The 25,569-nt window shown below is 59.4% G+C and overlaps 3 protein-coding genes and 1 long non-coding RNA gene across 5 annotated transcripts in view; all 4 read right to left on the bottom strand.

Moving 5' to 3' along the window:
• Nucleotides 1-87: 87 nt before the first annotated feature.
• Nucleotides 88-2,881, bottom strand: ZC3H10 (zinc finger CCCH-type containing 10). The gene is made up of 2 exons (XM_084223567.1): nucleotides 2,797-2,881; nucleotides 88-1,464 (listed from the first exon to the last, which is right to left on the bottom strand). The coding sequence occupies exon 2, from the start codon at nucleotides 1,442-1,444 to the stop codon at nucleotides 272-274; it is 1,173 nt and encodes a 390-aa protein (XP_084079693.1). The 5' UTR covers nucleotides 1,445-1,464; nucleotides 2,797-2,881; the 3' UTR covers nucleotides 88-271.
• A 506-nt stretch (nucleotides 2,882-3,387) lies between these two features.
• On the bottom strand, nucleotides 3,388-5,801 carry LOC311164239. The gene is made up of 3 exons (XR_014616849.1): nucleotides 5,660-5,801; nucleotides 3,800-3,822; nucleotides 3,388-3,599 (listed from the first exon to the last, which is right to left on the bottom strand). It is a non-coding gene; the product is annotated as an uncharacterized lncRNA (long non-coding RNA).
• A 1,514-nt stretch (nucleotides 5,802-7,315) lies between these two features.
• PA2G4 (proliferation-associated 2G4) lies at nucleotides 7,316-22,393 on the bottom strand. Its single transcript, XM_084223559.1, has 13 exons — nucleotides 22,289-22,393; nucleotides 19,288-19,416; nucleotides 17,987-18,092; nucleotides 17,685-17,754; nucleotides 15,634-15,726; nucleotides 15,289-15,352; nucleotides 13,817-13,895; nucleotides 12,614-12,692; nucleotides 12,385-12,518; nucleotides 10,760-10,854; nucleotides 9,743-9,870; nucleotides 8,754-8,807; nucleotides 7,316-8,655 (listed from the first exon to the last, which is right to left on the bottom strand). Exons 1-13 carry the CDS (start codon nucleotides 22,374-22,376, stop codon nucleotides 8,590-8,592), a joined length of 1,185 nt encoding a protein of 394 aa, XP_084079685.1. The 5' UTR covers nucleotides 22,377-22,393; the 3' UTR covers nucleotides 7,316-8,589.
• Nucleotides 22,394-23,181: 788 nt separating this feature from the next.
• The window catches only part of ERBB3 (erb-b2 receptor tyrosine kinase 3), a 31,314-nt gene continuing 28,926 nt past the window's right edge, over nucleotides 23,182-25,569 (bottom strand). For both annotated transcript variants that reach the window (XM_084223550.1, XM_084223551.1), the window contains exons 27-28: nucleotides 25,215-25,485; nucleotides 23,182-24,150 (exon numbers count right to left, since the gene is read on the bottom strand). In XM_084223550.1, the coding sequence (XP_084079676.1) occupies nucleotides 23,624-24,150; nucleotides 25,215-25,485 (798 nt within the window). In that variant the 3' untranslated portion in view covers nucleotides 23,182-23,623. The remainder of the gene's footprint in view (nucleotides 24,151-25,214; nucleotides 25,486-25,569) is intronic.

Below are 25,569 nucleotides of genomic sequence, written 5' to 3'. Positions count from 1 at the left end.
GTCCCGGTGTCCCGGTGTCCCCCCCACCCCTCCCCGCCGCTACCGGCACAGCCGGGCCCGTGCGGGTTTGGGCTTTTTTTCGTTGTTTTAATAGCCGAAAACATTACAGGGCACCGGGAGCCCCGGCGCCGCCCGCCCCCGGCGCTCAGTCCGCCCCCGGCGCTCCGGGGGCCGCACCGGGAGAGAGAGGGGGGCGGCACCCCCCGCGCCCGCACCGTCCGTGCGTCCGTCCGTCCTGCCCGCGGGCTCCCCGCGCCTCCCGCGCTCGGGGTCAGTGCGGCATGGCCGTTATCCTCATGCTCTGCGAGGCGATGGGGTAGGTGACCATGGGCGTGGTGGCGTGGCTCATGGTGATGCCGCCGAGCGGCTGCGCCATGGACACGGCCACCGGCGCCACCGAGACGGCCACGGGCGCCATGGAGACGGGCGGCGGCGCCATGCCCTGCGCGATGGTCTGCGCCAGCGCCGCCGACAGCGGCGCGATCTCGGGGTTCATGGGCGGCGCGGCGTTGGCCGGAGGGGCGGCCTGGGCGCCGGCCGGAGCCACCAGGTCCTGCTGGGTGACCGGGCGGGGCTGCAGGGCCTGGCTGCTGAGCGTGGTGTGCGTCTGGGCGATGCTGTGGTTGTAGTTGGTGACCGTGCCCACCGTGGGCGCCAGCGTCTGCTCGGTGGCCGTGGCCGTGGAGCTGAGCGTCATCACCTTGGCCTGGTTGCGGAACTGAGCGTTCTGCTCCAGCAGCACCTCGTTGGTGGCCAGCAGGTTGTTCACCTGCTTCTTGAGGTCCTCCACGCGCTTCCGCAGCAGCACGTTCTCCTCCTCCAGCAGCCGGTACTCCACGGCCCGCGGGCTGGCGAAGCCGTACTCGTAGCTCTCGTAGAGCCCCTCGGCCCGCCGCCGTTTCAGCACCGGCTCGTCGGGCTCGTAGAGGCCGTCGTAGGGCTCGTAGCGCCGGCCCTGCTCGCGGCCCCGCGCCTCGTACTCGTAGTCCCGCTGCAGGTGCTGGAATTTACACTTGGCGCCGCGCTGGCAGTCCCCCTTGAGGAAATCCCTGCAGATGGGCACCTCCTCCTTGCTGTTGGGCAGATCCGCCGGCGACAGCCCCAGCCCGGCCGCCACCTTCTGCCGCAGGCGCGGCGGCAGCTCGCCCGTCTTCTTGTAGCAGTCCTCGTCCTCCTTGGTGCCGTGGATGAAGCGGCAGTTGAGGCGCACGCACTCCTTGTTCTGGAAGTCGTGGCAGAAGATGAACTCGTTCTTGCGCACGCCCAGGTTGGTGACCTCGGAGATGTCGGGGTGCCGGAAGCGGCAGCGCTTGCCGCGCTTGCAGACGTTGCGCAGGAAGTCGCGGCAGATGTCGTCGTCCGCGCCGCCCGCCGAGGACTCGTCGCCGCTGCCGCCGCCGCCGCCGCCGCCCGCCGGGGCGGAGTAACCGTCGCGGTCCGGCATGGCGCGGGGAGGGGAGGCGGCTGGGGAGGGAGGGACGGTGAGGGAGGGAGCGGGAGGGAGGGAGGGAGGGACAGGGTGAGGGAGGGAGGGAGGGAGGGAGGGAGGGAGGGAGGGAGGGAGCGGGAGGGAGGGAGGGAGGGAGGGAGGGAGGGAGGGAGCCTTGTGGGGAGGGGGAAAGGGTCTGCGCCCACCCGGGGTACTGGGAGGGGTCAGCAGAGGGAGGGACGGGTGAGGGAGGGAGGGACGGGTGAGGGAGGGAGCCCGGTGGGGATGGGGAGAGGGTCCGCACCCACCCTGGGTACTGGGAGGGGTCACCAGAGGGAGGGGCAGACAGGGTGAGGGAGGGAGGGACGGGTGAGGGAGGGAGCCCGGTGCTGATGGGGAGAGGGTCCACACCCACCCTGGGGTACGGGGAGGGGTCACCAGGGGGAGGGACGGGTGAGGGAGGGAGGGAGAGAGCAGAAATGGGGGGAGTCCCACCCTGAGGGGTCACCGGAGGAGGTGAGGGAGGGAGGGAATGGGAGGGACCCCGGTGCTGATGGTGAGAGGGTCTGCGCCCACCCTGGGTACTGGGAGGGGTCACCAGAGGGAGGGACAGGGTGAGGGAGGGACTTGGAGGGACCCCGGTGGTGATGGGGAGAGGGTTCACATCCACCCCGGGTACTGGGAATGGGGGGGTCCCACCCTGAGGGGTCACCGAAGGAGGGAGAGAAGGATCAGGAGAGACCCCGGTGGTGATGGGGAGAGGGTCCGCACCCACCGCGGGTACTGGGAGGGGTCAGCAGAGGGAGGGAGGGACAGGGTGAGGGAAGGAGAGGCCAGGAACGGGGGGAGAGGTACCAGGAGAGAGGGAGGAAGGGAGAGACGGACTGGGAGGGAGCCCGGTGGTGATGGGGAGAGGGTCCGCACCCACCCCGGGGCACCGGCACGGAGGGAGGGACCGGGAGAGATGCCAGGACCGGAGGAGGAGGGGGATGAAGGAAGAACAGGGAGGGACCCCGGGACGGGGGGAGAGGGGCATTCACCCAGCCCCGGGCACCGAGGGAGGGACCGGGAGGGGCCCCGGTCCCGGTGGGAAGGGCAGAAGGGAGGGACGGGAGCGATCCCGGCCCGGGGGAACACCCGCCGCGGGTCCCGGCGCTGCGGCGGAGCCGGTACCGGGGCAGCACAACCGGGGAGCTCCCGCCGCAGCCCCGGTGCCCGCCAGCGCCTCCCAACCGCGGGGAGAACCCCGGCGCGTCCCCCGCGCCCCGTGACAGCTCCGCGAGCCGCCCCGGGACGGGCACGGAGCCGCGCCGCCCCCGGCGGGGCCTGGCGGAGCGCGGCCCTCCCCGGCCCGGCCCCGCACTCACCGGCGCGCGGCCTCCCCGCGGGGCCTCCGGCGCCACCAACGCGCGGCCGGTGCCGGCGGCGGGCGGGACCCGCTCGGTGCCGCTTCCGGGGCGGCCCGGAAAGAACCGCGCGGCGCCGGGAGCGCACGGCGCGCCGGAAACGCGTCAGCGTGACGTCATCGCGGGGAGACGGCGTCGCGCCGGGCTCCGCGTGGTGATCCCGGAAGATCCCGGGCCCGGTGGGCTCGGGCCGAGCGCGGTCTGTGCTCACGGCGCCCTTACCGGGGGATTCCCCACACCGCTCCCGCTACCGGCGGAACCGCCGCCCTGGTCCCGCTCACCCGCTCCGGTACCGGAGAATTCTCCCCCTCCCGGTCCCACCCACCTGCCCCGTTACCGGAGGACTCCCGGTGCCGCTCCCCGGCCCCACTGAAGAGAAGCCCCCGGTTCTGACCGTCTCCTGTCCCTGGAAGAGCCCCAGCCCCGTTTCGGGGGATCCCCAGTTCCATCCCCAGCCCCGTTACCGGCAGCACCTCCACCCAGGTCCCCGGTTACCGGAGAAACCCCCCGCCCGCAGAGCCCCCCGGTCACCGGCAGAGCCCCCACACCGTGTAAGCAACAACCAACTTTTATTCACGGCACAGCGGCCGCCGCAAAGCAAAGAACGGGTCCGGCCCGGCGGGGCCCCCCCGCGGCACCGGGACGGCACCGGGACGGCACCGGGACGGCACCGGGAGGGGTCACCGGGCGTCACCGGGGCGTGTCCCCGCGCTGGGGGCGGTTACTTGGACCTCTGCCTCATCTTCCTCCTCTTGCGCTTCAGCCTGGGGACAGAGCGGCGGCGGCGTCACCCCCGGGAACGGCCGGGGGCACCGGGGAGGGCACCGGGGGGGGCACCGGGGGGGGCACCGGGGAGGGCACCGGGGGGGGCACCGGGAGGGGCACCGGGGGGGGCACCGGGAGCCCCCCGCGGCGCCCCCGCCCCCTCCCGGTGCGGCGGGGCCGGCCCGGGGCTCTCACGTACCTGCGCATTCGCTTCTTGCGCCACTGCGGGGAGAGAGGAGAGGGGGGGACGGAGTGAGACCGGTGAGACCAGTACAACCAGTGTGACCAGTGCCCACCAGTGTCCCCAGTGCCCACCAGTGTGACCAGTGTCCCCAGTGCCCACCAGTGTGACCAGTGTCCCACCAGTGTCCCCAGTGCCCACCAGTGTCCCCCAGTGCCCACCAGTGTCCCCCAGTGCCCACCAGTGTCCCCAGTGCTCCCCAGTACCCACCAGTGTCCCCAAGTGCCCACCAGTGTCCCCAGTGCTCCCCAGTGCCCACCAGTGTCCCCCAGTGCCCACCAGTGTCCCCCAGTGCCCACCAGTGTCCCCCAGTGTCCACTGGTGTCCCCCAGTGCCCACCAGGGTCCCCCAGTCCTGTACTGGTTTATTTCTCCCAGTGCCCCCACTCCCACACTGGTTTACTCTTCCCAGTACCCCCAGTCCCCACCAGTGCTCCCAGTCCCACACCAATTTGGTTCTCCCAGTGCCCCCAGTTCCACACTGGTTTGGCTCTCCCAGTGCTCCCAGTCCCACACTGGTTTGGTTCTCCCAGTGCCCCCAGTCCCACTGGTTTGGCTCCCCAGTAACCCCAGTCCCACACTGGTTTCTCTCTCCCAGTGCTCCCAGTCCCACACTGGTTTGGTTCTCCCAGTGCTGCCAGTCCCACACCAGTTTGGTTCTCCCACTGCTCCCAGTCCCACACCAGTTTCTCTCCCCCAGTAACCCCAGTCCCACACTGGTTAGTCTCTCCCAGTCCCACCAGTGTCCCCAGTCCTGTACTGGTTTATTTCTCCCAGTCTTACCAGTCCCACACTGGTTTGGCTCACCAGTAACCCCAGTCCCACACTGGTTTGGTTCTCCCAGTGCTCCCAGTCCCACACCGGTTTGGTTTTCCCAGTGCCCCAGTCCCACAGTGGTTTGGCTCTCCCAGTCCCACCAGTGTCCCCAGTCCTGTACTGGTTTATTTCTCCCAGTGCTCCCAGTCCCACACTGGTTTGGTTCTCCCAGTGCTCCCAGTTCCACACTGGTTTGGTTCTCCCAGTGCTCCCAGTCCCACACGGGTTTCTCTCTCCCAGTGCCCACAAGTTCCCACCAGTCCACCCCAGTCCCGCAGGGTTCACGTCTCCCAGTATCCCCGTTCCACACTGGCTTGCATCTCCCAGTGCCTCCAGTGCCCCCAGTATCATACTGGTTTGGCTCTCCCAGTGCCCCCAGTACCACATGGGTTTGTTTCTCCCAGTCCCAGACTGGTGTAACTTTCACTGCCCCAGTCCCAGACTGGTTTAGCTCTCTCTATCCCCAGTTCCAGACTGGTTTAGCTCTCTCAATGCCCCAGTCCCAGACTGGTTTAGCTCTCTCTATCCCCAGTCCCAGACTGGTTTCTCTCCCACTGCCCCAGTCCCAGACTGGTTTAGCTCTCTCTATCCCCAGTCCCAGACTGGTGTAGCTCTCTCTATCCCCAGTCCCAGACTGGTTTCTGTCCCACTGCCCCAGTCCCAGACTGGTTTAGCTCTCTCTATCCCCAGTCCCACACTGGTTTCTGTCCCACTGCCCCCAGTCCCAGACTGGTTCAGCTCCCCCGGTGCCTCCAGTTCCCCCCAGTCCCACACCGGCTTCTCTCTCCCAGCTCTCCCAGTTTCCCCCCACATTCCTCCCAGCAAAGACACCCTCAGGGAACCCCCGTTCTCTAACCCAGGGACCCCTCCCGTTCCCCGGTTCCCCTCACCGGGACCCCCCGGCCCCCGGGGCTCGTCCAGGCCGCAGCCCCCCGTCCTCCATCCAGGCCCGCCCGTCACTGAGGCGCCATCGGCCACCCCCGCGCCGCCCCCCGCCGCTCACCTTGGCCCTCATGGCGGTTCGGCGGAGCCCCGCTCAGTCCCGGCGGGCGGGGGGCGGCGGAGGGAGGCGGATGGCGGCGGATGGAGGCGGCGGCCGGTGAAGGCACCAAGATGGCGGCGGCCGAGAGGGGGGCGCGCGGTTCGGTAGGGGATATTTATAACCGCTCGGGCCACGCCCACCTCCGCGCGGAGCACGACGGGAAATGTAGTTCCTCGCTCTCGGAGCATCATGGGAGTTGTAGTCATGCGACCGGCCGCCATTTTGCGCCGCCGCGGGGTTCGGTCCCTCCCCGCCTCAAATTTATTGGAAATAAAAACACCAAATACAAATATTTTCTTTTTCCGGCAGTTTCCACTCATCCAAGGCTTTAAGGGGATTGTTGTTGCAACGCCAAGCTCCTCCGGAGACTTTCTTTTCAAGTGAAAATATAAAATATTTTTATATTGTAGCATAAAAGATACAAAATATAAAAATTAAATAAACATCCGGCAACTCTCGGCGGTTTTAAAATCCCCGCTGTGGACTGGGAGAGCTTTTAGCTCCCCTCTCCAAGAGGAAAACTGCTTTAAAAGCTTAAAATTACGATTTTTCCCTTAAAAAGAGGGTTTTTTTACCCAGAAAATTAAATTTTTACTCCTGCAAAATACTGGGGGTTTACCTCAGAACGAGTTTTTCCCCCTCAGCATTTATTTTCCCTCAAAATGAGGGGTTTTCCCCTCAAAATTTGGGTTTTTCCCCTCGAAATATTTTTTCCCCTCAAAAATGAGGCTTTTCCCCTCAGAAATCAGCATCTTCCACTCAAAAATTAATATTTTCCCCTCACAAATCAGCATTTTCCCTCCACAAATTAGTCTTTTTCCCTCAAGAGTATTTTCCCCTCAAAAATGAACATTTTCCCCACAAAAATCATCACTTTTCCCTCAAAAATAAGCGTTTTCCCCTCACAAATGAGCATTTCCTCTCACAAATCAGCATTTTCCCATCAAAAATTAGTATTTTTCCCTCAAAATTGAGCATTTTCCCTCAAAAATGAACATTTTCCCCTCAAAAATTAGCATTTCCCCCTAAAAAATTAGTAATTTTCCCTCAAAAATGACCATTTTTCCCTCAAAAATGAGCATTTTTCCCTCAAAAATGAGCATTTCCTCTCACAAATCAGCATTTCCGCTCAAAAATTAGTATTTTCCCCTCAGAAATGAGCACTTTCCCCTCATAAATCAGTATTTTCCCTCAAAAATGAACATTTCCCCTCACTAATCAGCATTTTCCCTCAAAAATGAACATTTTCCCCTCAAAAATTAGCATTTTCCCCTCAAAAATGAACATTTTCCCCTCAAAAATCAGCATTTTCCCCTCAAAAATTAGTATTTTTCCCTCAAAAATGAGCATTTTTCCCTCAAAATTGAGCATTTCCCCTCACAAATGAGCATTTCCCCTCAAAAATGAACATTTTCCCCTCAAAAATTAGCATTTTCCCATAAAAAATTAGTATTTTCCCCTCAGAAATGAACATTTTTCCCTCAAAAATGAACATTTTTCCCTCCAAATTGAACATTTTCCCCTCAAAATCCCATTTCCAACCCCAGACCCGCCCAGGCCCGGGCGGGTTCCACCCCACAACCCAACCCCCAGAGAAACAGAGAAAAAAACCCAGAATAAAATCCAATATCTCATCGTTTATTCTCTTTTATTTGACTTTGGTAACATTTGCACGTGTGGTTTTTGTTGTTTTTTTCTTTTTTCGGGGTGGAAAACTCGGATTTTCGACGAAGGAAGCACCGCGGCCTGCGGAGAACGCCCGGGAATGTCGGGTAAGGCGGGAATCAGAATTCCCAAAAAATTGAGGGAAAAAAAGAACCAGGGGTACCGGCAAAGAAAAAAAAAACCTCAAACATTCAACTGACGGCGTTTAATCGGCTTTTTTTTCTCGTTTTTATGTGGTTTTTTTGTAAAAAATTGACTATAAAAGAGCGATACCCCTAGGCTCGGGCCTATCCCGGATCAGCGCTTCCCTCACCTCTCCCCTGAGGAATTCTGGTGGGATTTTTTTTAAATTTTCCCCCCCAAAATTAGCAAAGAATCCTGAGGGAAAAAGTGAAATAAAAATTATCCTCCGGCTCACGGGGAAAAGGTGGAATGTGGGAAGGATAAAAAACACCCAAACCCGGGTTTTTTTTAGGGAATTCAGCTCCGCAAGGCCGGAATGTCGGCGGCTTCCCGAGGGTTTGGATCATTTTAAAAACCAGTTTGTGTTAAAAAATAGCGATTTTTTTTTTTTTTTGAAATCCCATAAATCAAGGCAGAGGCAGAAAAGGCTCCTGGTGGATGGATGGGTGGGTGGGTGAGGGAACTTAAAAAAATTTGCGGTTTTTTTCCCAATTCTTAAAGTACAATCCCAAAGAGGGAAAAGACAAAATCCCGGATTGCTCGCACAGGGCACTTTCCTGGGTGGAATCACTTGGTTTTTTGGGGGTTTTTTGTGAAAATTTCCAAAGGGAAACAAATTAAAAAATAAAAAAAAGGCAGCAGGAGAAAGAGGATGAGGAGGAGGAAGAAGGAATCAGCAGCTCCCTCCACTCCCTCTCCCCGGATTTCACAGATTCACCTCTCCAAACGTGGGGGGAATATTAAGGATTTAATAGCGACTTTCACTCCTAATTTTTATTAATTTTTGTTTTCTCTTTCGCTGCTCTTTCTGGGGGTGTTTTTATTCTCATTTCTTTTTCTTTTTTGTCTCATTTCAAAGTCTGAAGTGGCCGAGAGATTCCTCCCTCCTTGGCAAAGTCAGCGGGAGCTGTCGGATTCTGTGGGGATTCCAGACCAACACCCGTGCCAGATTCTTTCGTTTCCGGATGGAATTTTGTTTTTCTGGGTTTGTTTTTTTCTTTTTTTGGGGGGAAAAAGGGGCGATTTGAGAACTCCAAGGGCTCTCAGTCGCCGGCCTCGTTCTCCTCCGCCGTCTCCCCCGTGGTGGCGTTTTCAGCGTTTTTGGAAGCCTGTGGGGACAAATCCGGGGATTTTTCAGGTTATTTCCTGTGGAAATGCCCCAAAATTCGGAATTTTGGGAATTTCCAACATCAAACTTGATTTTTACCTTCTTTTTCTTCTTTTTCTGGGTCTTCCGGCTGGCAGAGCTTTGTAGAAGGGCCTGGAAGGGAGGGAAGGGTGAGGAGGTGGGAAATGATCCTGGGGGGTTTTGGGGTAAAAATAATAAATTTGGGAATTTAGGGCATTTTGGAGGGGTTTGGTTCCCTTTCCTTCATCTCCACTCCATGGGAGCAAGGACAGCTGACCCTGGGGACATGCTCCTTTATTAATTAGCAAATTTTAATTTATTAATTTAAATCAATTATTAATTTTTCGATAATATAAATAACAAATTAACAATACGTCTATAATCGAATTTATTTTAGAAATTTTGATTATCAATATTTCAATTATTAAACATTCTATATTAAATATTTCAGTAACAACACCTCAATTATTCCAATTTTAATTATCAATATTTCCATTATTATTCCAGTTATTAACAGCCAATTAATATGAAATCGCTACTATTTTGCTCTACAATATATTAAGATGTTATATGTAGATATAAATGTTTTTATCTTTACACATTAATAGATTATATGTTATCTACATTTATATATATATTCATATAAATATATAACATAGACTATTAATTAGACTATATAATTAATGTTATTTTTATCTTTATACATTTATAAGTGTATAAACGAGACATTTTAAATTTATGATCTATTTTATTTATACACAATTTAAGCCATTTTATATATATTATATAGAAAATTTAATTTAAAATTTATTTCTATATAAAGGATTATTTCTTATTGATTAGCAATTAATCTATTAATACCAACAACTATTATAAATGTATTTTCTATTTCATTTTCCAAGTAAATATCACTATTAAAAACCAATTAAATTAATAAAAATACTTAACAGATACATTTTTCCTATGAGTATTTCAAATGGAAGTATAAACGAATTAATTTGATGTTTCTAGAGGTACCTAATTTGCATTTTGGCATTATTAATGACCGATATTAGCGCTGGACCCACCTTGAGCTCCCCGTCCTGCACCTCCAGGTCGGATTTGTAGAGCTCGGGCTCGAAGGGGCCGCTCGTGATCCTCATGGGGCCGTTGGGCATCAGCAGCACCGTGAACTTGAACTGGGCCACGAACTCCCCTGCGGGCACACGGGGGTTAACGGGGCTACGGCCCTGCCAGGACCTGGGGCGACCCTGGGCTACAGCCCTGCCAGGACAAACCCTGTGCTACAGCCCTGCCAGGACCTGGGGGTGATCCTGAGCTACTGCCCTGCCAGGACCTGGGGTGACCCTGGGCTACAGCCCTGCCAGGACAAACCCTGTGCTACAGCCCTGCCAGGACCTGGGGTGACCCTGGGCTACAGCCCTGCCAGGACCTGGGGTGACCCTGGGCTACAGCCCTGCCAGGACAAACCCTGGGCTACAGCCCTGCCAGGACCTGGGGGTGACCGTGAGCTCCAGCCCTGCCAGGACCTGGGGGTGACCCTGGGCTACAGCCCTGCCAGGACCTGGGGGGTGACACTGGGCTACAGCCCTGCCAGGACCTGCAGTGACAAACCGTGAGCTACAGCCCTGCCAGGACCTGGGGGTGACCCTGGGCTACAGCCCTGCCAGGACAAACCCTGGGCTACAACCCTGCCAGGACCTGCACGGACTGAACCTTCCCCAGCCAGGACCTGCAATCCCTGCTCCTTACACCTGCCAGGACCTGCAATCCCTGCTCCTTACACCTGCCAGGACCTGCAATCCCTGCTCCTTACACCTGCCAGGACCTGCAATTCCTGCTGTGAGCGGCTCTGCAGCTCCAAACTCACCTGGATCCATCCTCACCTGTCCCCCCAGGTGTCCCCCCAGGTGTCCCCCGTGTCCCCCCAGGTGTCCCCCCACCTGTCCCAGTCTCACCTGACCCCCTGTGCCCTCCCCAGGTGTCCCCTGTGCCCCCCTAGGTGTCCCCCCAGTCCCAGTCTCATCTGACCCCCTGTGTCCCCCCAGGTGTCCCCCCAGGTGTCCCACCTGTCCCAGTCTCACCTTCCTTCTCGTAGAGCACGTTGAAGGGCTGCAGCAGCTCGTGCTTGGCGCACTCCACCACGCCCATGCGCGCCTTCTTCTCATCCTCCAGCGCCCTGAGGGGACAGCGCACCTGAGCACACCTGAGCACACCTGGGATCACACCTGAGCGCACGTGGGAGCACACCTGAGCGCATCTGGGAGCACCTGAGTGCACCTGGGATCACACCTGAGCACAGCTGGGAGCACACCTGGGAGCACCTGGGAGTACAACTGAGCACACCTGAGATCACACCTGAGTGCACTTGGGAGCACCTGAGCACACCTGGGAGCACCTGAGTGCATCTGGGATTACACCTGAGTGCACCTGGGAGCACACCTGAGCACACCTGGAGCACACCTGAGTGCACCTGGGAGCACACAGGAGATCACACCTGAGCACACCTGGAGCACCTGAGTGCACCTGGGAGTACAACTGAGCACACCTGAGCACACCTGAGTGCATCTGGGATCACACCTGAGAGCACAGCTGAGCACACCTGAGTGCACCAGAGAGCACACGTGAGTGCATCTGGGATCACACCTGAGAGCACACCTGGGCTCACACCTGAGAGCACCTGGGCTCACACCTGAGAGCACAGCTGAGCACACCTGAGTGCACCTGCCATCACACCTCAGCGCACCTGGAAGCACCTGGCACACCTGAGCCAACACCAACACACACCGGCCCAGGAAAGGCTGAAATCCCTGGAATCCCAGCCCTATCCAGGTACCCTAGGCAGAATTCCAACCCTATCCAGGTACCCCAGGTGGGACCCCAGCCCCATCCAGGTACCCCAAGTGGGATCCCAGCCCCATCCAGGTATCCCATGCAGGTCCCCAGCCCTATCTAGGTATCCCAGGTGGGACCCCAGCCCCAGGTTACCGCAGGGTGAAGGGCACGGTGTTGAAGCGCTGCTCCACCTCGCTGAGGAAAGCCCAAATCCCTGGAATCCCAGCCCTATCCAGGTACCCCAGGTGGGATCCCAGCCCTATCCAGGTACCCCATGCAGGTGCCCCAGCCCTACCCAGGTACCCCAGGTAGGACCCCAGCCCCATCCAGGTACCCCATGCAGGTACCCCAGCCCCATCCAGGTACCCCAGGTGGGACCCCAGCCCCATCCAGCCCTATCCAGGTACCCCCGGTGGGATCCCAGCCCCATCCAGGTACCCCATGCAGGTACCCCAGCCCCACACAGGTACCCCAGCCCCATGCAGGTACCCCACACAGGTACCCCAGCCCCACCCAGGTACCCCAGCCCCACCCAGGATCCCCAGGTTACCGCAGGGTGAAGGGCATGGTGTCGAAGCGCCGCTCCACCTCGCTGAAGAATGCCCAGGGATTTCCCTGGAATCCCAGCCCCATCCAGGTACCCCAGCCCCACCCAGGTACCCCAGGTGGGACCCCAGCCCCAGGATTACCGCAGGGTGAAGGGCATGGTGTCAAAGCGCCGCTCCACCTCGCTCAGGAACCTCAAAATCCTGGAATCCCAGCCCTATCCAGGTACCCCAGCCCCATCCAGGTACCCCACCCAGGTACCCCAGCCCCACCCAGGTACCCCAGCCCCACCCAGGTACCCCAGCCCCACCCAGGTACCCCAGGTTACCGCAGGGTGAAGGGCATGGTGTCGAAGCGCCGCTCCACCTCGCTGAAGAAGGCGCGCGAGGTTTTCATCTTCAGCCCGTACTGCTTGGAGGGGTCCCTCTTGTAAATCGTGGTTCTCTGCCCCGCGTCCTTGGCCTGCAAAACATTCCCAGGGAATTCCCGGAATCTGGAGAGCCCCGGGGCCACCCGGGCTGGGAATTCCTGGATTTGCCAGGGAGGGACGGGCTGACCTTTCCCTCGCCGCTGCTGACCAGGACGTCGACGGCGTAGACTTCGTGCACCTCGAATTCGGCTTTTTCGTGGTCCTTCCTGGGGGAAAGGGGGTGGGAAAGCAGGAAAATCTGGGAATTCTGGAGGGAAAAAGCTTCCAGGGAGCCCCAAAAACATCCCTGGGAATTCAGAACCTTCCAGGAAAGTCAAAACCTTCCAGGAGAGCCAGAGCATTCCTGGAAATCCCTGGAAAATCCTCCCCAAGAGCTCCCCGTCATTTTTCCTCCTGATCCCATTTTTCTCCTGACTCCCCATTTCTCACCTTAATCTCCAATTTTTGCCTCTGAGCCCCTATTTTCCCCTGACCCCACTTCTCTGACCCAAATTTTTCCCCCTGACCCCATTTCTCACTCTGACCCCCAATTTCTCACCCTGATCCCATTTCTCACCACTTTCCCCTGACCCCATTTCCCACCCTGATCCCATTTCTCACCCTGATCCCATTTTTCACTCCAACCCCCCCATTTTCCCCTAACCCCCCCATTTTTGCCCAAGCCCATTTTCCCCTGACCCTACTTCTCACTCTGACCCCCCCATTTTTCCCTCAACCCCATTTCTCACCCTGAACCCCATTTCTCACCTTAATCCCCAATTTCTCACCCTGATCCCATTTCCCCCAACCCCATTTTTCACCCTGATCTTATTTCTCACCCCAACCCCCTCCATTTCCCCCCAATTTTTGCCCCTGACCCTATTTCTCACCTTACCCCTCAATCTCTCCCTCTGACACCCCATTTTTTCCCCTGACCCCCATTTTTGCCCCCAACCCTGCAACTTTTGCCCCTGATCCCCCCAACTTTTGCCCCAATCCCCCCCAATTTTTCCCCCAACCCCCCAATTTTTGCCCCTGACCCCCCAGTTTTTGCCCCCGAGCCACCCCATTTTTGCCCCCCATTTTTGCCCCCGACCCCCAATTTTTGCCCCCCGGTTTTTTCCCCCAACCCCCCCATTTTTGCCCCCCGTTTTTGCCCCCGACCCCTCCCAGTTTTTGCCCCGACCCTCCATTTTTGCCCCCGACCTCCCATTTTTGCCCTCCAGTTTTTGCCCCCAACCCCATCAATTTTTGCCCCCGACCCCCCATTTTTGCCCCCCGTTTTTGCCCCCGACCCCCCCAGTTTTTGCCCCCGACCCCCCGTTTTGCCCCCCGTTTCTGCCCCGCTCACTTCTGCTGGTCCGAGGGGTTCTGGATGATGGTTTTCTCGCCGTCGATCACGTGCTGCTTCAGCTGGTGCGACAACATCCCTGCGGGCACAGGCCTTACTGGGACGGACTGGGAGGGACTGGGATGGACTGGGATGGACTGGGAGGGACTGGGAGGGACTGGGACGGACTAGGACGGACTGGGGTTACTGGAATGGACTGGGACAGACTGGGACGGACTGGGCAGGACTTGGACGGACTGGGGTTACTGGGATGGACTGTGAGCTCCAGGCACTGCACACCAGTGGCTTGGACTGGGCTCTACTGGGTTGGACTGGTCTGTACTGGGTTGGACTGGTCTGTACTGGGATAGACTGGGTTGTACTGGGTGGGACTGGTCTGTACTGGGTTGGACTGGTCTGTACTGGGACAGACTGGGTTGTACTGGGTGGGACTGGTCTGTACTGGGTTGGATGGGGCTGTGCTGGTCTGTACTGGGATAGACTGGGTTGTGCTGGATTGGACTGGGTTGGACTGGGCTGTACTGGGATAGACTGGGCTGGACTGGTCTGTACTGGGTTGGACTGGGCTGTACTGGTCTGGACTGGGCTGTGCTGGGTTGGACTGGGCTGTGCTGGGATAGACTGGGCTGTGCTGGGATAGACTGGGCTGTGCTGGGATAGACTGGGCTGTACTGGTCTGTACTGGGTTGGACTGGTCTGTACTGGTCCGTACTGGTCCGTACTGGGCACCCCGCTGCCGCTGCTCCCGCAGTGCCAAGCCCAGGCACATTTCCCACCCCGGGCCGGGGGGGATCCAGGGGGGTTTTGGGGATTCCTCCAACCCTGGGAAGAGCCCCCGGCATTCCCGGCATTCCCAACCCACTCCGGAGGCCGCGGGAATTCCCGGAATTCCAGGGAATTTAACCAAAACCAGGGAGAGCCCATGGGGGGAAAAGGAGCAGGATGAGCTCCAGGAGCCCGACCCAGCAACCCCAGAGCCTTCCCAGCCCTCCCAGGATCCCCTTTTCCCTGGAATCCCTTTTCCCTGGAATCCCTTTTCCCTGGGATCTCCTTTCCCTGGAATCCCCCTTTCCCTTTTATCCCTTTTCCCTGGAAATCCCTTTTACCCTTTTCCCTGGGATCCCCTTTCCCTGAAATTCCCTTTTCCCATTTTCCATGGAAATCCCTTTTCCCTGGGACCTCTCCTTTTTCCCTTTTCCCTGGAATCCCCTTTCCCTGGAATCCCTTTTTCCTGTGATCCCCTTTCCCTGGGATCCTTTTTTCCTTCATGATTCCTTTTCCCTGGAATCTCCTTTCCCTGGAATCCCCCTTTCCCTTTTATCCCTTTTCCCTTTTACCCTTTTCCCCTGGAATCCCCTTTTCCCTGGAACCCCTTTTTCCCTGTGATCCCTTTTCCCCTGAAATTCCCTTTTCCCTGTGATCCCTTTTCCCCTGGAATCCCCTTTTTCCCTGTGATCCCCTTTTTCCCTCACCTTCGATGGGTGTGCAGTGGAACGCGTGGGCGATTTTATTCCAGGCCTCTGTCACTTGTGTGTTCTGGGATTAAAGAAAAAACAAAAAACCACACAAAAAACAATTTTACGGATAAAAAAATCCCCACCCCAAGCACGAGCTTTCCTTAAATCCCAAATATTTTGGGACAAACCCCACAGATTTTCCCACCAACCAACACCTCAAAAAGAAAAAAAAAGCAGAATAAAAACATTTTTCCATACAGCTGCTCCCAGATTTCCCAGAAAATCCCACAGGTTGGGTCCCAAAATCCCTGTGCTGATTCCCAAAATTCCCAAATTCCCCAAATTCCCAATTCTTCCCACCTGATTCCCGGGTTTCACCAGGCGCAGGGCGGCCTCGGCGCACAGGTGAGCTGCCTTGATGACGTCGGCTTTGCGGCCGGACACGGGATTTTCCTGGGAAAAACATCCAAAATTTGGGATTTCTCAGGGTTTGGGAGGTGGAAATGAAACATTTTGGAATTCATTCCAATCCCTGGAACCTGGCTGGGAGGTGGTAAAGTCCCTGATCAACCATTCCCAAAAGAATTCCAGAGGATTCCCAGTCCAGGCACCGCTGTGCAATCAAAAATAGGGATTGGGAGGAGTCCAGCAAAATTCCAATGAGGAATTTGGGGCTTTTCCCCCAAAACCATCCCCAGGACAGTTTTTCCCAATTTTTCCTTAGGATTTATTCCCAGAGGATGGGATAACCTGAGCAGGAATTCCCAAGGTGTCAGATCGGGGGAAATTCCAGGGGAAAAGTGGGAAGCAAGGATTGATTTTGGGGTGGGGAATGGGAATGTTCATCCTGGGAATTCCAGCAGGAAAAGTGGGAAGCAGGGACTGCCTGGCCAAGGATCTGGGATGGGGGCACCTGGGATCCAGATATTTTGGGATGGCACCTGGGATCCAGAGATTTTGGGATGGGGCACCTGAGATCCAGAGATTTTGGGATGGGGGCACCTGGGATCCAGAGATTTTGGGATAGGGCACCTGGGATCCAGAGATTTTGGGATGGCACCTGGAATCCAGAGATTTTGGGATGGTGCCACCTGGGATCCAGAGATTTTGGGATGGCACCTGGGATCCAGAGATTTTGGGATGGGGGCACCTGGGATCCAGAGATTTTGGGATGGGGGCACCTGAGATCCAGAGATTTTGGGATGGAGCACCTGGGATCCAGAGGATCCACAGTGGTGCCAGTTTGGATCCAGAAATCCGGGGGTGCTGCTACCTCGAACCCAGAGATTTTGGGATGGTGCCACCTCTGATCCAGGGCTGAGGATTGGTGCCACCTTGGATCCAGATGTTCCAGGGTGGTGCCACCTCAAATCCTGGCACCCCAGGGTGGTGCCCCCTCAGTCCCAGAGGCTCCAGGGTGCTGCCACCTCGGATCCTGACATCCTAGAGTGATGCCACCTTGGATCCTGGCACCCCAGGGCACTGTCACCTCAGTCCCAGAAGTTCCAGGGTGGTGCCACCTTGGATCCAGAGGTTCCAGAGCGGTGCCACCTCAGATCCAGAGGCTCCTCAGTGGTGCCACCTCAGATCTTGGCACCCCAGGGCACTGTCACCTTGGATCCAGAGGCTCAGGACTAGTGCCAGCCTTGGATCCAGAGGTTCCAGGGTGGTGCCACCTCAGATCCAGAGGCTCCTCAGTGGTGCCACCTCAGACCCAGAGGCTCCAGGGTGCTGCCACCTCGGATCCTGGCACCCCAGGGTGCTGCCACATTGGATCCAGAAGTTCCAGGGTGGTGCCACCTTGGATCCTGGTACCCCAGGGCACTGTCACCTGGGATCCAGAGGTTCCAGGGTGCTGCCACCTCAGATCCTGACACCCCAGGGCACTGTCACCTCAGTCCCAGAGGCTCCAGGGTGGTGCCCCCTCAGATCCAGAGGTTCCAGGGTGCTGCCACCTCAGATCCTGACACCCCAGGTTGGTGCCCCCTCAGATCCTGACACTCCAGGTTGGTGCCCCCTCAGATCCTGACACTCCAGGGTGGTGGCCCCTCAAACCCAGAGGCTCCAGGGTGGTGCCACCTTGGATCCTGGCACCCCAGGGCACTGTCACTTCAGTCCCAGAAGTTCCAGGGTGGTGCCACCTAAGATCCAGAGGTTCCAGAGCGGTGGCACCTCAGACCCAGAGGGTCCAGGGTGCTGCCACCTCAGATCCTGGCACCCCAGGGTGGTGCCCCCTCAGATCCTGGCACCCCAGGGTGGTGCCCCCTCAGATCCTGGCACCCCAGGGTGGTGCCCCCTCGGATCCTGGCACCCCAGGGCGGTGCCCCCTCAGACCCAGAGGCTCCAGGGTGGTGCCCCTGGCCCCCCAAGGCTGCCCCACTCCCACAGACACCCCCCGATGACAAACCCACCTTGGAGGCGCCGAGCACGAAGGTGTGCGCCACGTTGGCGATGAAGCCGTCCACGTGCACGCCCAGGTCGCTGCAACAGAGGCAAAATGGGAATTCCAGGAATTCCAGCTGCATCCCAGAGGCACCAGCACACGGAATGGCGCCCCAGGAACCCCTCCAGGCTCGTTATTAGGCTTTAATTAACGAGGAATTAACGCCGCGGCAAAAACGCGGGGTGGTCTGACGGGTTCTTGCAACCTGAATAATTTTGGGATTTTGGGAAGGGAGAGGGAATTGCCATGGAATGGGATCCAAGCACTCACATTTTGACCAAATCCCCGTCCTTGAGGATGTAATCCTGGTCGCTCTTGAGCGGGGAGAAGTGACACACACAGTTATTTACGGATATACTCGTGGGGAAGGCGATTCCTGGGGGAAAAAACGGGAAAAAATCGTGGATTTGGGATTTGGGGGGACCTTAAAGCTCATTCCACCCTCCTGGGACACCTTCCCCCATCCCAGGCTGCTCCAGCCTGGCTTGGGTCACTTTGCAGGGATGGGAATTCCATTCTGGCACCTCACAGGGAAGAATTTCTTCCCAATATCCCACCCGAACCTCCTTCCAGCACCTCCAATTTCAGGATTTGGGGACTTTAAAGCTCCATTCCATCCTCCTGGGACACGTTCCCCTACCCCAGGCTGCTCCAGCCTGGCTTGGGTCACTTTGCAGGGATGCGAATTCCATTCCTGTCCCTTTTTCTTCCTGATATTCCACCCCAAACTCCTTCCAGCACCTTAAATTTCAGGATTTGGGGACTTTAAAGCTCCATTCCACCCTCCTGGGACACGTTCCCCTACCCCAGGCTGGCCTGGGACACTTTGCAGGGATGAGAATTCCATTCTGGCACCTCACAGGGAAGATTTTCTTCCTGATATCCCACCTGAACCTCGTTCCAGCACCTCCAATTTCAGGATTTGGGGACTTTAAAGCTCCATTCCACCTTCCTGGGACACTTTCCTGTACCCCAGGCTGGCCTGGGTCACTTTGCAGGGATGGGAAATCCATTCCAGTGCCTCTTTCTTCCCAACATTCTACCTGAACCTCCTTCCAGCACCTCCAGCTTTGGGATTTGGGGACTTTAAAGCTCCATTCCACCCTCCTGAGACACCTTCCCCCATCCCAGGCTGCTCCAGCCTGGCTTGGGTCACTTTGCAGGGATGGGAATTCCATTCCAGTGCCTCTTTCTTCCCAACATTCTACCTGAACCTCCTTCCAGCACCTCCAATTTCAGGATTTGGGGATTTTAAAGCTCCATTCCACCCTCCTGGGACACCTTTCCCTACCCCAGGCTGGCCTGGGTCACTTTGCAGGGATGGGAAATCCATTCTGGCACCTCACAGGGAAGATTTTCTTCCCAATGTCCCACCTAAACCCCCTTCCAACACCCTCAGGATGGGAATTTGGTGACAAATCCCATTGTCCCAACCCCTCCAGAGTCACCCTCCCACACAATTCCAACAAAATATTGAAATAATGGAAACTGAAGGGCGGCAGGGAGGAGGATTGGGGGTTAAAATCAAGGAGTTTCTTCTTGCCAAGGAGGAGCCCCAAGGAATTCCTCACCTTTCTTCATTTCCTTTTCCTTCTTGAAGATTTTCCCAGTCTCCTCCATGATCATGGCATCGCCCTTCTCGCACAGGCACAGCACCGAGGCGCCGGGAGCCGCCGCCTCCACCACGGCGCGCAGCACCCCTGAAATTCCCAAAAAAAACAAATTCCATGGATTCACAGCCCCAAACCCGACACCTCAGACTGGATTCCCCAAATTCCACACCCTGGGAAGGCAGAAATTTGGGTTGAATTGGTTTATTTGGGTTTTTTTTTGGGGGAAAGAGGGAGCAACGTGCTGCCAAATTCCTCTGGGAGAAGTCAGAGCTCAGGGAACAGGTTTGGGAATGACTGGGAGACATCAAAGGCTGCCCCACCATTCCCAGTTTTCCAAGGAATCCTCTGGAACAGGTTTGGGAATGCCTGGGAGACACCTAAGGCTGCCCCACCAGTCCCAGTTTTCCAAGGAATCCTCTGGAACAGGTTTGGGAATGACTGGGACACATCAAAGGCCTCCCCACCAGTCCCAGTTTTCCAAGGAATATTTGGGAACAGGTTTGGGAATGACTGGGACACATCAAAGGCCGCCCCCCAGAATATTTTGGGAGCCTGGAATTGGATTTCTAAAATATTCTGGGATCCCAAAACATTCTGGGATCCTGGAATGGGATTCCTAAAATACTTTGGGATTCTGGAATGGGATTCTTTAAATGTTCTGGGATGCTGGAACTGGATTCCCAAAATATTCTGGGATCCTGGAATGGGATTCCTAAAATATTCTGGGATTCCTAGAATATTCTGGGATCCTGGAATTGGATCTCAAAATATTCTGGGATCCTGGAATTGGATCCCAAAATATTCTGGGATCCTGGAACTGGATTCCTAAAATATTCTGGGATCCCAAAATATTCTAGGATGCTGGAATGGGATCCCAAAACATTCCAGGATGCTGAAATGGGATTCCTAAAATATTTTGGGATCCTGGAATGGGATTCCTTAAATATTCTGGGATCCCAAAATATTCTGGGATGCTGGAATGGGATCCTGGAATGGGATCCCAAAACATTCTGGGATTCTGGAATGAGATACCAAAATATTCTGGGATGCTGGAATTGGATTCCTAAAATATTTTGGGATCCTGGAATGGGATTCCTAAAATATCCTGGGATGCTGGAATTGGATCCCAAAATATCCTGGGATGCTGGAATGTCCCCTCACATCCCCCCTTTGTCCCAAGGTGCTCAGAATTCCAAGGAATCCTCGGGAGTGCTGTGGCACTGTCAACTGAGCCAGGCCTTCAAACCCCACCTCTTTTTTTTCCATGGGAAAGTTGGGAATATTTCAAAGCAAGGATAACATTCCCGATAAGAGCCGGCGGGACACGGAGGGAGAATAAAACAAACGGGGGGAAAAAAATAAAAATAAAAGCAGATAAAGGAGAAAAACCCTCAGGGCTCAGAGGCACAGGATCGCTCCTGGAATCCCTCTCTCCTTCCCGATATTTTTTAGGGAGTTTTGGCACTTTTGATCCCTAAAAAGCGACAGCTGGAAGGGTTTTTATGCCGGTTTTATTTCGTTTTTTGGTGTTTGCTCTCCCCGACCTGCGCGGAGCTGCCTTTCCCCCCGGGAAGGGAGGCGGCCAAACTTCCAGTCTGCCCAGGAGCCCTCCCTCCCTTCCCGAAGGGAATCCCCGCTCCCGACGCGCCTCCCGGGACACCGGCGCCTCAAAAGAAGCTCTGCAGTCAGCAGGAAGCGGGGTGGGACACCGGGGAGCCCCGCCGAACCGGTCCGGGCGGCTCCCGGCGCCGGGACACCGGCAACGGCCTTAAAAAATAACCGGGACGGGAGGGGAGGGGGGCAGAGCCTGGCGGGGGTGGGGGCAGCGGCTGGACCCCCGTTCCCGGGACAGGACCCCCGTCACCAGTTCGGGACCCCCGTTCCCGGGACAGGACCCCCGGACCAGTTCGGGACCCCCGTTACCGGGACAGGACCCCCGGACCAGTTCGGGACCCCATTCCCGGGGCTAGATCCCGTTCCCAGAACCGGACCCTGTTCCCGGGACAGGAACCCCCAGACCAGTTCGGGACCCCATACCCAGAACCGGACCCCCGTTACCGGGACAGGACCCCCGTCCTGACCGGGACAAGAACCCCATTCCCGGTACAGGATCTACGTTCCCGGTACAGGATCCCCAGACTGGTTCGGGACCCCATTCCCGGGGCTGGATCCCGTTCCCGGGGCAGGACCCTCATTCCCAGAACCGGACCCCCGATCCCGGTACAGGGTCCCGTTCCCGGAGCAGGAGCCCCAGACCGGTTCGGACCCCATTCCCAGAACCGGACCCCCCTTCCCGGGACAGGATCCCGTTCCCGGTACAGGATCCCGTTCCCAGAACCGGACCCCCCTTCCCGGGACAGGACCCCGTTCCCAGAACCGGACCCCGTTCCCAGAACCGGACCCCGTTCCCGGTGCAGCACCCCCAGACCGGTTCGGGACCCCATTCCCAGCACAAGCCCGGTTCCCGGAGCACCCCCCACCCCTCCAGGCCCCCCCACCTGCGGCTCCCCCGCTCCCGTCCCCGCCGCCACCGCGGGGCTCAGCCCCCCCTGACCGGGACCGGAGAAAGGAGGGAGGGGGGGTCACACATGAACAAAAGCGGCACCGGCGGGGTCCGGGAGCCCCGGGGGGCGGCAGGCCCGGCCCCGCTCCCCCCGCGCCGCCGGTGCACGTGGGGCGCGGTACCACGTGCCGGCAGCGGCGGCGGCGGCCGCGCGGGGCCGGGCCCCGCCGGGACCGGGAGGCTCCCGCGTACCGGGAGTGGGGGGGGGTCACACCGGTACAGGGCGGGGGGTCCCGACCCGCTCCCCCCAGGCCGCCCCCAGCCCCGAGCAGCGCTCCCGAACCCCGGGGGGGGGGGTCTCCCACCCGGGGGTCTCGCACTCAGCCCCGGCCGCTCCCCCCTCAGCGCTTCCCCCGCGCCCTCCCCGCCGCCCCCCCGGCCGCGGCCCGCACTCACGGTTGGCGATGTCCCCCCCCATCTTGTACTTGGTGACCACCAGGTCCTCGGCGATGGTGAGCTCGGTGGCCTCCTCCTCGCCCGACATGGTGGGAGCCCCGCCGAGCCCCCCGGAGCCCCCCGGGCCTGCTCGAGCCCCCCCCGCCCGGCGCTGAGGAGCCCCCGGGACCGCGAGCCGGAGGCGCGAGCAGGGCAGAGCGCGGGCTCCGCGCGGGGCACGCTGGGAACGCGAGTCCTCCCCGCCCCCCCGGACTACAACTCCCGGCGGCCCCCGCGCGCAGAGCCCCGGACGGGTGTGTGCCGCCCTGCGGACTGCAACTCCCGGCGTGCAGCGCGGCTCTCGCGAGAAGGAGCGGGGGTGCGAGAGCGGAAGCGGCGCGCGGGGGGTGATGGGGGATGTAGGCGGAAGGGGGGAACGGGAGAGGAAGGGGCGGGAGCGGAATTTCGGCACCGGGACCGCCCCGGGACCGGTGGATCTGCCCCTCTCTCCGCTGTCGGGGTCCACGGCAGGTTCCTGATCCAGTCGTGAATCACCGCTGCCACTCACAACCCCCAGACCCGCGACCCCCGCCCCACTCAGCCCCGTGATTCCCCCCAGCACCGGCACCGCGGCCACACCGGGGCCGGTCCCTGCTGTCCCCGGACCGTGGCACCGGACCCACCCACCGGCCTCATCCCCACGGTCCCAACCCCGCCGGACCCCCCTGTCCGGTGCTGTCCCCGACCCCCGCTCCAGCCCCCGTGACCCCCCCCGGTACCGGTACGGGCACCGGGGCTGCCGCCGTGCCCGGACCCTGGTCCCGGTATCCCCCGGTCCATCCCCCAAGCCTCATCCCCGAGGTTTTTTACTCAAATTCCTTTATTTTCACTCATCCCGCGCGACCCCCGGGGCTGGGGGCGATCCCTGAGCGGGGGCTCCCCCCCCCTCCCCCACCCCGAAAAACCGGGGAGAAAAAAAAAAAAAAAAAAAAAAAAGGGATCCCGGGGGGGTCCCCCCGAATTGAGGGGACCCCCAAACCTTCACTCAGCAGGGAATAAAATGAGTCTGGGGTCCTTCAGGGACCCTTCCCGGGGATTTGGGGAGCACCTTCAGCGAGTGGGGAGGGGGCGGGGAAGGAAAAGAGGGGAGGGGGAGGAAGGAGAACTTGGGAGGGGTCGGAAAACAGGGGAGGGGTCTCCCGGGGGGTCACCCCACCTCAGCATAAAAAAAACGGGTGGAGAAGGAGTAAAAAACGCCCCCCAGAGACCCCCAAACCCCCCCTGCCCCGGTGCGCGGGCGCTGGCGGGGGGGATCCTTCATATCCACCGCGAGCCCCCAATTTGGGGAGGGGTCTCCTACGTCCGGTGGGCGTCGGCTTTGGCGAAGAGGCGGCTGTGCCAATAGTCGGGGTTGTCGAAGGCGCAGTCCGAAGCTTCCAGGCTCCGCAGGGGCTTCATGGGGGTCGCGGGGGGGCAGCGGCGCGGCCGCAGCACCGCCTCCATCTCCTCGTAGCCCTGCTCGTCCTCCCCCTTTTTTTGGGGGGCGGGGGTCGCGGGGGGGTCCCCAGCCCTCATTTCGGTGTAGCCGTGGTGCCCCGCGGCGAGGAGGGAGCGGCTGAGCCGCGGTTGTTTGTTCATGTATTCGTAATCTTCCTCTTCATCATCGTCATCTTCGTCATCCTCATCCTCCTCGGCCTCGTCCTCGCCGCGGGTTTTTGGGGGGGGGTCTCGGGGGGGGTCGCAGCCCACCTCCATGTATTCGTAGCCCAGTTCTTCCAGCGAGGCCGGGCGGGGTTGGGGGGGGCGGTTCATGTACTCGTACTCTTCCTCCTCCTCATCCTCCTCCTCCTCCTCCGGCGCCGAGCGCCCGCCGGGGGCTGGGTCTGAGCGGGGGAGGGGGCGAGGGGGGGGAGACACCGGTCAGGGACCCCCGGGGCGGCCCGCGGGACCCTCGGGTTGGGAGGGGCGGCCCTGAGGACCCTCGGTTTTGGGGAGGGGATTCCCGCAGGACCCTCGGTTTGGGGGGGAGGGGGGGATTCCCTCAGGACCCTCGGTTTTGGGGAGGGGGCTGCCCCGCAGGACCCTCGGTTTTGGGGAGGGGGTTTCAGCCCAGTCCGAAATCCTAAAGGAGCTTCCCCTAAATGAGCCCCCAACCCCAAAATTAGGGATGGACCCCCCCCCCCCCTTCCAGAGGCACAGGAAACCCCCCCAAGCCCCCCCAAAAAAGGGGATGGACCCCCCCCCGGAGCCACAGGAACCCCAAAACCCTGCGGGATGGGACCCCCACCCCAAATAGGGGATGGACCCCCCTGGAGGCACAGGAACCCCCCCAAGCCCCCCAGAAATAGGGGATGGATCCCCCCCAGAGGCACAGGAGACCCCAAACCCTGCGGGATGGGACCCCCACCCCAAAACCAGGGCAGGGACCCCTCCATAAAGATTGCCATGAATGGGGGGGAGACCCCAGACCCAATCCAACGGGATGGGAGCCCCCCCTCCCCAAGACCCCCAGCCCTGTTCCAGCAGGATGGGACCCCCACAGGGACCCCCACGGATGGGGTGAGCCCCCAGCCCCATTCCAGCAGGATGGAGCCCCCTCCCCAAGACCCCTATGAACGGGACAAAGCCCCCAGACCCAATCCAAAGAGACAGAAGCCCCCCCAAACGACCCCCACGGACGGGGTGAGCCCCCAAACCCGACCCGACGAGACACGCCCCCCCCTCCCCAAGACCCCCATCCCCGTTCCAGCGGGATGGGACCCCCACAAGGACCCCCATGGATGGGGGGAGCCCCCAGACCCATTTCAAAGGGACAGAATCCCCCCCCAAACGACCCCCACAGATGGGGGGAGCCCCCAAACCCGCCCCGATGAGACACGCCCCCCCCTCCCCAGGACCCCCATCCCCGTCCCAGCGGGTCGGGCGCCCCCCGGAGCCCCCCCCTCACCTCGGAGGGCGCAGTTGGGGGTCACGTAGCCGTTGGGGTCCTCCTCGCTGCCGTCGGAGGCGGGGGGCGGCGGCGGGGGGAGGCTCCCCCGCTGGGACAGGTAGGCGCTGTCCCCCCGGGAGCGGAGGCTGCGGCACAGGGACCCCCCCAGGGACCCCCCCTCGCCCCCCAGCTCCAGCTCCGAGGCGGTGCCGCGACCCTCGGAGCACTCGGACACCGTGCGGCCCAGCGAGCCCTGCCGGCCCCGCCGCGGGGGGCGCGACCCCCCGGCCTGGGGGGGGGACGGGGAGGGGTCAGGGGGGCACCCCAAAACTGACCCGGGACCCCAAAACCGCCCCGGGACCCCAAAACTGAC

Source organism: Fringilla coelebs, assembly GCF_963513975.1.
Source record: "Fringilla coelebs genome assembly, chromosome: 30".
NCBI lineage: Eukaryota > Metazoa > Chordata > Aves > Passeriformes > Fringillidae > Fringilla > Fringilla coelebs.
Note: the sequence above shows the minus strand (reverse complement) of the source record. Positions and strands in the feature narration are given on the sequence as shown.